Below are 10,295 nucleotides of genomic sequence, written 5' to 3'. Positions count from 1 at the left end.
CTTTGTCCCGCCCTCTGCCTGCCGAGTCCGCCAATCCCTCCTTTTGGAAAGCGTGGCCTGGTATCCCGCAGCTCTAGCGGGTCGCGCCGGAGCGGGCGGGGGGTGGAGGCGGAAGTGGCGGCGCCGGGTCCGGGAGTAGGAAGGAGCCGGGGCTGCAGCCGGAGTGGAGCGGCTGCCAGCCGAGGAGCAGGCGCGGCCGCGGCGCCATATTGCGGCCCTCAGCGGCCGCGACCAAGTCATGGCCGAGACCTACGGTGAGGGTGGTGGGCCTAAGCTGGGGTCTGGGGTCTGGGCCCAAAGAGGATGCGGCCTGTGGGAATGGGGCGGGGCCTTATGTACCTGGGGGCGGGGTCTGCCTCTATGGGGGCAGGGCCTAAGTGGATGCTGGGAGGGGTTTCGTGGGTCTAGGGCTGAGCTTAATCGATTTGGGTGGAGCCTGAGGGTCTGGTGCGTGCGTTAAATAGATACGGGATTCGAGAGAGCGGGTCTCTCTCGAATGGGTTCTGGGTTGGCCTTGAGGGAAGAGGTGGGCCTTCATGTATTGGGGCGGAGCCTGAGTGAGTGGGGCGGGGCTAACCGTGACTGGCAGGGGTCGTGCTCTACTGGCTAGAGGGAACACTGAAGAGCAAGATGCTCTGAACTGTGAGGCTGAACTGGTTTGAGAGGTCTGGAATGGATTGGGATGCGTTATCCCTAAGTTAGGGTTGGAATGTAATGGCAAAGGATGGGGCTTAAGCTTGAGATTAGGGGCCAAGAATCTGGGAGAGAATGGGAAAAAGAGGTTGGGAATTGAAAAATCAGTATGAGTGTACAATACCAGGTGGTGAAGGGAAAAGGGGCTATAGAAAGCTTTGGGTTAGGATTCAGATAGAGCTGCATTGTTAGAACATCCACAAAAGCAGGGTTATCAAATGCAAAAATTCAGAAGTGGGAACCAGCTTGTCATTTTGAGGGAATAGACTGAAGGCCAGAGATATGAATTAAGAGGGTAGAGAAATCAAGAGAGGCACAGATGGCTGTAGATCCAGGAAATCATGAAGATGAGGCAGGAGATCACAAATTGGAGGCCAGCCTCAGCAACTTGGTGAGGCCCTAAGCAACTTAGCAAGACCATGTCTCCAAAAAAAAAAAAAAAAAAGCTGGGGCTATAACTCAGAGGTAAAGTGCTATTGGGTTTAATTCCGAGTGCCAACCAAAAAGGAGGGACCAAGGCTAGATTTCCCATGATTAGATGAATTTCAAGAGGAATTAGCAATGTAATAGCAAATATCTTAGACTCTGGAGAACTTTGGCCAGGGTTTCAGTCTCAATTCTGTCCCAGATGTGTGATCTTGGGCAAGTCAGATAACCTCTTTGGACTCAGTTATCACATCTGGAAAACAGGGATAATTATTAGTATACCTCTCTCCTAGAGTTTTCTCAAAGATTAAGTGAGCTGGTAATATAAAAATCTTTAGAACTGTGCCTGTGGTAAACTCTATGAAGAAAAATCTTGGGCCAGGCATGGGATGCAGTCCTAGCAACTTGGGAGGCTGAGGCAGAAGGATTGCAAGTTTGAGGCCAACCTCAGCAATTTAGTAAGAACCTGATTAAATTAGTGAGAACCTGTTTCAAAAAAATAAAAAGGGAGGCTGGGGTTGTGGCTCAGTGGTAGAGCGCTTACCTAGCATGTGCAAGGCACTGGGTTCAATCCTCAGAACCCCCATAAAAATAAATAAATAAATAAAGGTATTGTGACCAACTATAACTAATATATAGATAGATAGATAGAGGGTTGGAGATGTGGCTCAATGGTAAAATCCCTGGGTTTAATCCCCAGTAACAACAACAACAACAAAAAGATAATCTTCTTGGACTGGGGATGTGGGTCAGTGGTAGAGCACTTGCTTAGCATGTGCAAGGCCCTGGGTACCATCCCCACCTCATAGAAAGCACCCCAAAAGGAAAAAACAGGTGATCTGTTACAATTGTTGTCTATGCTTCTGTTTCTGTGTCTGTTTCTTTCTAACTCTTCTCAATTTCTCCCTTTTTCTCTCTGTCTTTCTCTTCCTGTGGTTATCCTTGATTTTGACTCCATCTGCTCAGACTTCCTCTTCAAATTCCTGGTGATCGGCAGTGCAGGAACTGGCAAATCATGTCTCCTTCATCAGTTCATTGAGAATAAGTGTGAGTTTCCAGCAGTGGTCTCAGCAGCACTGAGCTGTGGGTAGGTGGGCAGCTGATGGGTTGGGCATGACTGGTCATAGATCCAACTCCATTGCTGGGCCTTGCCTTGGTGTGCTGTTTGCTAGGTTCACAGTCACCCCAGCAATGAGAATGGGTTTGTAGAGACAAGAGGCCTTGGAGGATGGGGGATCCTCTGAGCCTCTGCATGCCTCCTCTCTCCTTCCCATTCCCAGTCAAACAGGACTCCAACCACACAATCGGTGTGGAGTTTGGATCCCGGGTGGTCAACGTGGGTGGGAAGACTGTGAAGCTACAGATTTGGGACACTGCTGGCCAGGAGCGGTTTCGGTAGGTGGGCCGGGCTTCCAAGGAGGGAGGGAGGGGAGGAGGGGGAGAGAGAGGTGTGTGCACTCCAAGACACAGTAATAGGAGTAAAAAGACGATGAGAAGGCGAGGCAGAGGAGAGAGCTTGCATAAGGTCCTGGGTTCCATCCACAGCACCACAAGAAAGGGAAGGAATGGGAAGGGAAGAGAAAGGAAGGGGAAAAAAGAAAGGAAGACTTGAGGTTGAGGAGTAGAGTTTGAGAGACCCTAAAGCAGAAATAGAAGCAGAAGCATGAAAGACACACACTCAGAAAAGAAAGGCAAGAGAAAGGGAGACTGAGAAAGATGAAGATGAAAAGAATGATAAAGCAGGTAAGGAGATTCAAAGAGAAACAGGTCAGAGTGGGAGAAGGACAGGGAGGGTGGACAGTTGTAGCCAGGAGGATGGAGAAATGGATGTCTAGGGGAGAAGAAGATAGATGTGTAGGGTTCAGCACATAGTAGGTCTTCAGAAAAATGTCTGCAGAAAAGTTGATAGACATAGAAATTCTGAGAGTCTGAGAAACAGACAGGGAAGAGAGAGAAACAAGGAGTTCAGTCCATGGAGAACATGCTCTCTCGGCAACACTTAATAGGTGCTGAGTGTTGACCGACCGCATGAGCTGCGGAGAGCCCAGAGACAGAGATGGGGAAGGAGAAACAGGTGTGTGACATGGGTTGGATTTGCAGTAAGTGCTCAATAAATGTTTGTGGAATGATTGCCTGAGTGCAGAGGGATCCAGATTGATGAGACAGGGAAATAAAGTTGGCCATGGGGATGTAGCTCAGTGGTAGAGCGCTTGCCTAGCACGTGTGAGGCACTGGGTTTGATTCTCAGCACCACATATAAGCAATTAAATAAATAAATAAAGGTCCATCAATAACTAATTAAAAAAAAAAAAGAAAAGAAAAGAGTTGGCCATGCTGGGAAGGAGGCCTCCATCAGACACAGCAGAAGAGGGACAAGTATATATTGCATCGCACTGGGTAGGGCTGGGTAAAGGGGAGATGCTCAGAAAATGCTGAATGAATGAGGGCAAAGGCAAAAATAAGTATGAGAGCCAGAGTCAACGAGAGACAGGAGGAAACAGACTTAAAGGCACATAGCTGAAGTGAAGCTCAACGGCAGAGTGCTTGCCTAGTGAGGCCCTGAGCAAGATCCCCAGCACTGCAAGGAGAAAAGCTAGACACTACACATGTAAACCATATGCAGAAAAAGAAACAGACCAATGCACAGGTTCAGAAAGACAGGGACACAGAGACAGAAGTAGGTAGACAAAGAGCTAAGTGAGAGAGAAGTTGAAAGAGAGAGAGACAGGCAGAGAAATTATCTCCACCAAAGCTAGGTTTGGGGGCTGGGCCAGCAGTGAGAGGGTCCTCTGAATCATCAGTTTCTCTGTGCAAAGGGGGACAGTCTTGGGGCACACCCCAGCCTTGGGGATGACTGGGTCCCCCTGGCCCCACAGGTCGGTGACACGGAGTTATTACCGAGGGGCGGCTGGAGCCCTGCTGGTGTATGACATCACAAGGTGGGTGTGGGCTACTCAGCATGAGCAGCGTGGTTGGGGTGGGACATGGGTGGCCTCTCTCCTGTGCCACCTTCCTTCTCTGTCCCTTTTCCATAGCCGGGAGACATACAATTCACTGGCTGCCTGGCTGACTGATGCCCGCACACTGGCCAGCCCCAACATTGTGGTCATCCTCTGTGGCAACAAGAAGGACCTGGACCCCGAGCGTGAGGTCACTTTCCTGGAGGCTTCCCGCTTTGCCCAGGAGAATGGTGAGGGCTCTGCTGTGGACTGGGTGGGGGAGGAGGGACGGGACTGGTCACTGTGGCCCGTGTGTCTCCTAGCTGTCAATGGCTGTGCCCTATAGGTGGAGGTTCAGAGGTCTGGGTTCAAATGTGAGTGTTGGGCTGTGTTTCACTCTGGTCCTCAACTTCCTCAGCTGTAAAGTGCAGTCAAAATGTTTCTGTCTCATGTGTGCTGGGTAAGGAGGCCACCCACCGTGGAAGGCCCTCAGTAAACTCTGGCAGAGTGGGTGCTAGATGAACGTTGGCTTCTGGGAAGTTTCCACCACGTGGGAGGCAGCTCATGGTACTTACTGGTTTAAGGTAGAGATTGCACCAGTAACTTGGGAGTCTGAGGCAGGAGAGTCACAAGTTCAAGGCCAGCCTGGGCAACTTAGTGAGACCCTGTCTCTAAATAAAAAGGACAGGTACTCAGTGGTAGAGCAATCTTGGATTTAATCGCCAGTAACACTAAATAAATAAGTAAATAGAATAAAAATAAGGTAGAGATTGTAACTTATGTGGCCTATGGACAGATGCATTTTGTAAATAAGGGAGATGGGCTGGGATGAACCCCAGGAGAAGAGGCACTGGTGCTGAGGGGAATGGAGAGGACTGACAGGCCCAATCAGAAGGTTTGCACGGATCACTGGGTGTGATGGCGCGTCACTGTAATCCCAGCGCTTTGTTGGGGTGGGGGGGTGGCTAAGGCAGGAGGATCAAGGCCAGCCTCAGAAACTTAGTGAGATACTGTCTCTAAATAGAAAGACATGTAGCTGTGTGCTAAAGTGCCTCTGGGTTCAATCCCTAGTAACAAAAAAAAAAAAAAAAAAAAAATCTGCAAGTATAAATTCATTTTTCTGGACAGATCAAACATATTTGCTGGCTTGGGATCTGCCCATGTTCCCCTATTTTGTGACCTCCAGATTTAGAAGAGATTTTGCCATCAGAGATAGATACTGTTTGCATCCTGGCTTTAACTTCCCCACTGTGAGGTCTCGTGATGTGTAGGTGATAGGTAGAGACTCCTAGTGGGCCCAGCCTGGGCTGGATGGTGCTGAGGACACAGGAAGTCAACCTTAGGTCTGGCCTTCATGTGCTCACATTGCAGTCTGTGATGGTTAGGGGACAGACCCATTTGTAGACAGTGACATTCCAGAGAGGTCGGAGCCAGAATAGAGGAGGCACAAGAGCCTGTAGGAGCCCAAGAGAGACACTTGACCCAGGTGGGGAAGTCAGGGAGGTTTTCTGGGAAGGAGCATTGTGAGCTGATTCTGTAAAGAGGAGCTAGAGGGGTACATGGGGAGGAGGCGGTGTTCTCTGCAAGGGGACGCCATGTGCAGAGGCCTGAGATGAGGGTAAGGGTGGGTGGGGACGTTTGAAGAACAGATGAGCCAGATGCTGTGGCGCACACCTGTCATCCCAGTGGCTTGGGATGGATGAGGCAGGAGGATCGTGAGTTCAAAGCCAGCCTCAACAACTGTGAGGCACTAAGCAACTCAGTGAGACCCTGTCTCTAAATAAAATACAAAATAGGGCTGGGGATGTGGCTCAGTGTTGAGTGCCTCTGAGTTCAATCCCTGGTGCCCCCTGACCAAAAAAAAAAAGAACGGACTGAGAGGCAGTCGGTGGCTGAATGGAGAATGGGGACTGACAGAGGCCCTGCCCCTCAGAGCTAATGTTCCTGGAGACCAGCGCTCTCACAGGCGAGAACGTGGAGGAGGCCTTCCTGAAGTGTGCCCGCACCATCCTCAACAAGATCGACTCAGGTGCGGCCTGGACTGACCCAAGTGGGAGTGGGAAGCAGGGCTCAAAGGTCCCCAAGGGACCAGTCGTGACTTCTCCCCTGTCCACAGGTGAGCTAGACCCTGAGAGGATGGGCTCAGGCATTCAGTATGGTGATGCTTCTCTCCGCCAGCTGCGGCAGCCTCGGAGTGCCCAGGCCGTGGCCCCTCAGCCCTGTGGCTGCTGAGACGTGCAGAGCCAGGTGCGACACTGGGTCTTGGGGAGGCAGGGGTGGTCTCCTGGGAAGAGGGGTGTAGAGCAGACACAGAAGCACGGAAAATGTAACAAGAGGAACAGAAAGACGCAAAGGAACAGGAGCTAAAGGAGCCATCTTCTCAGCTTCAAGAAACCCACCTGTCTTCTCCAACCCCAGCCCTCTGCCAGCCCTCAACCCTGGACCTGACCCTCCTGTTCATTGTTCTCACCTATGTATTGAGCACATACTGTATTTTGGGTCCTATTTAGGGCTCTGGAGAGACAGCAGTGGGTAAAAACAGACAAAAATCCCCGGCCTCATGGAGCCCTCATTCTCTTGGGAGGAGATGGACAAGAAACAAGATATATAAATGTTTTATTCAGCTTTTTCACTGTTGTGACTAAAAGACCTGACTAGAACAATCATACAAGAGAAAAAGTTTATTTGGGGGCTCACAGTTTCAGAGGTCTCAATCAATAGACAGCAGGCCCCATTCCTTAGGGCTCAAGGTGAGGCTGAACTCACTGATGATTAGGCATCAGCAGAGAGATAGACTCCACTTGCCAGATATAACTATATATTCCAAAGGCATGCTCCCATTGACCCACCTCCTCCAGCCACAACCTCCCTGTCTTCAGTTACCACTTATATAAAACCATTAGGATTAATTCACTGATTAGGTTAAGGCTCTCATAACCCAGCATTTCTCCTCTAAACCTTCTTGCGTTGTCTCATCCATGAGCTTTTTGGGAATACCTTACATCCAAATCGTAACATTAAGTAAATTATATAATAGAGCCATAAGAGCTATGGAGGAACTGATTCGGGTAAAGTGGGCAGAGTGGATACACTTCTAAACAACAGTGAGGGACACCTTACCAAGAAGGTGACATTGGAGCTAAAACCAGAAGGATGGAGGGAGAGGGTCCTGTGGGCATCTGAACCAAGAGTGTTGTGAGCAGAGAGAACAGCAAATGCAAAAGCCCTGGCATGGGTGAGGAAGACCGAGGAAGCCAGTGTGGCTGGAATGGAGAGTGTGTGTATATTGTGGGTACAGCCAGAGATGAGAGGGGAGCTGACCAGTTGGTGCCTGTGGCCCTGGGGAGGACTCTAAACTCATACTGGGGGTGGTTTGGGAGCCGCAGGAAGCTTCTGAGCAGAGCAGGGACTGGAGCCGATTCATAGATTCACAGGGTCACTCTGGCTGCAGGTAGGGAAGGGCACAGACATCATTGAGGGGGCTGGGTTGCTGCTAATCTGAGGTGAGAGTGGATGGTGGACAGGTTGTTGAGAAGTAGATAGGTTCTTTTTCCTTGCTAGTCTGTCTCCAGTCTTGTCTCCACCCACCTCCTTTTCTCTTTCTCTCTTTCTCTTTTTGGTTATGAGACTGAGCCCAGCACCTCGTGCATTCTAGGCAAGTGCTCTACCCCTGAGCTGTATCCCTATATCCCCAACCCTTTATTTTACTTTGAGCCAGAGTCTTGTTGAGTACCCCAGGCTGGACTTGAATTCATGATCCTCCTTCCTCAGCCTCCTGAATCACTGGGATTACAGTCAGTGAGATTACAGGCACAGAACGCCATGCCCAGCTTGTCCCCTCTTGACGCAGCCATTGTGTCTTTCTGAAACACAATTTGTTTCCTGTTCCTCCCTGTTTAAAACTACCCATGGCTCCCAGGGTCCACTGGACACACCTGAAGCTGCTCAGCCTGGCATTTGACCCTGTGCAGGAATGGCTCCTGCCAGCCTCCCCAGCCTCACCGTGTTCCTCTCCCCACCCCTTAGCTGCTTCAGCCACACTGAAGTTCATTTTGTTTCTCTGACTCTTTTTTTCATGCTGTACCCTTTGCCTGGAACACCACTCCTTCCCTCTCTGCCCTGGTGAGCAACCTCCCCTCTCAGAAAGCCTTGTTTCATTTTCTATGCTTGATCCAAACTCCTTGACAGGCTTGCAGTACCCTGCAGAGTTTGGTCCTGTCCCCATCTCTGTGGGTATGTGTGTGTCTTGCCAATTCTCCCCTTTGTACTTCATGCCCAGCCCCCTTCCATCTCCAGGGTGGCTGGGGGAAATGTTAGACTTTGGATCTGCTTTTTGTTTTTATTTTTGTGGTATGTGGATGGTATCAGGGCCTCACACATGCTAGGTAAGTGCTCTAGCACTAAGCCCCATTTGTAGTCCTTTGAACCCACTTTGAAGGTAGAACCACTTTGTTTCCTGATGGAATGAATATGGAATTTGAGTGAGGGTAAGGGAGGGAGAGACAGAGAGGAGAGACAAGGATGAGATCTTTGGACAGTGCTATCTTATCCTTTCAGCCTTTACCTGCTGTGCCTGGGCCTCAGTTTCCTTATCTGTAAAGGAGTTTGAGAGCAGCCTGGGCAATTAGTAACATAGTAAGACCCTATCTCAAAAAAAAAAAAAAAACAAGACTATTTATCATAGGGCTGTTCCTTATTTTTCTTCTTATCCTTCTTAAGGAGTCTGGGCTGTGCAGAGGTGTATGGGAATATATTATTCACCTTGGGGCTTAGCATGTTTCTTTCAGGATTTGCTCTCAGTGGATCAGATGCAATAAGCAATACTTTCACAAACTTTGTTGGCAGCCATTTTATATGTTGATCTAATACAGTCACACCCACATGTAAAACTCCAGCTCATGTTTGCCTGCTATCAGTATTTTTTTTTTTAATTGAGGTTAAACCTACATAACATAAATTTAGGCATTTCAAAGTGTACGGTTGATTGGCATTCAGTACATTCACAAGGTTGAGCAACCACCTCCTCTTGTCTAGTTGCAGAACATATTCATTATCCTGAAAGGAAACTGCACACCCGTTAAGCAGTCATTCCCCATTCCTTTAGCCCCTGGCAACCACAATCTGCTTTCTGTTCCTATTGACCAGTATTCTTACTTCATATGATGTACTCCTATGTTTTCTATTCTATTTTATTTCTATTTGAATAAAAAATAGTAAAGGCCTACCAAATTAATTCCCCCTTACATGCAGTGCTGATATTGGAATCATCTGGAGAGCTTTAAAAGATATCGATTCCCAGGCCTTACCCCAGAGATTCTGAAGTAATTTCAGAATTTCTAGAAGCTGCTAGGTAATATTACAAACAACCAAAGCAAAACCCACTAATCTAATATGTCTCTTAGTTTTGGAAACATTAGAATGAGGCCTAAAGCCAGGATGATCAGGGATGTTAAGGGGATACAAATACAGAAATGGGGACATGATATTTAGACACTGAAATGTCCCATTACAGCTTTCTGATGAAAGCAAACAAGGAGGTACAGGTGTCTTCAGAGAGAGAGAACTCAGAATGACCTGCAGAGGAGAAAGACACCCTTGGTGGGGGAGTGGTATGGGCCACCAGATACAGGTGGGAAGTCAGGAAGATATCCAGGAATGAGAGAGACACAAGCTAGACAGACCCAGGACCTCTCTAGATCATCACACCCTTCTCTTACAGCTCACCTGTTCTCCAGGACCAGCCCTGCCCTTCCGGCTGGGGCCTAGACCCAGGCCCCAGGAGGCCGTGCCCCAACTGCCCCAGCCCTGGAGAAGCTGCCCCGCCACCTGTCCTCCTTCCCTGGCCTGGTGGGGCCTGGCTTTGGGGCAAGACTGAGCCACGGGGGAAGGGGGAACCCATACCTGCTGCTGCTTCCTCTGTCTTGGCTAACCTCTGCCCCCCACCCCCCAGCCCCTAACCATACCCCAAGAGCTCCCAAAGCCTGAGACCAGGGCCATTTGGCCCCAACTTCCTGCCTGGCCCTGCTGTTGCGAGTACGTGTTATTTATTACCTGGAGGCCTGTCCCATCCCCATCCTACCCCCATAAAGCATTGTTTACACCTGTGTCTTGGCCTCTGTCATTTTGGGATGTTGGGAAGAGGTCTTGTTGGAAGAATTTTGGGTTGTGATTTCGGGAGCCATGTCTCTGGGTTGGACATGTTGTGGGATACACTGCTTGCACCATGGCTTAGATGTT

The 10,295-nt window shown here is 49.4% G+C and overlaps 1 protein-coding gene across 2 annotated transcripts; it reads left to right on the top strand.

Annotated features, from left to right (window-relative positions):
* Nucleotides 1-55: 55 nt before the first annotated feature.
* Nucleotides 56-10,162, top strand: Rab4b (RAB4B, member RAS oncogene family). 2 transcript variants are annotated; one of them, XM_078032045.1, is made up of 8 exons: nt 56-254; nt 2,086-2,166; nt 2,400-2,514; nt 3,996-4,058; nt 4,155-4,309; nt 5,992-6,087; nt 6,175-6,305; nt 6,569-6,690. In XM_078032045.1, exons 1-7 carry the CDS (start codon nt 239-241, stop codon nt 6,288-6,290), a joined length of 642 nt encoding a protein of 213 aa, XP_077888171.1. In that variant the 5' UTR covers nt 56-238; the 3' UTR covers nt 6,291-6,305; nt 6,569-6,690. The 2 variants fall into 2 exon arrangements, with proteins under 2 accessions (XP_077888171.1, XP_005336504.1); XM_005336447.4 differs by lacking the exon at nt 6,569-6,690 and adding an exon at nt 9,778-10,162 and having other exon boundaries at nt 60-254.
* Nucleotides 10,163-10,295: the final 133 nt, after the last annotated feature.

Source organism: Ictidomys tridecemlineatus, chromosome 15 (genome assembly GCF_052094955.1).
Source record: "Ictidomys tridecemlineatus isolate mIctTri1 chromosome 15, mIctTri1.hap1, whole genome shotgun sequence".
Taxonomy (NCBI): Eukaryota; Metazoa; Chordata; class Mammalia; order Rodentia; family Sciuridae; genus Ictidomys; species Ictidomys tridecemlineatus.
Note: the sequence above shows the minus strand (reverse complement) of the source record. Positions and strands in the feature narration are given on the sequence as shown.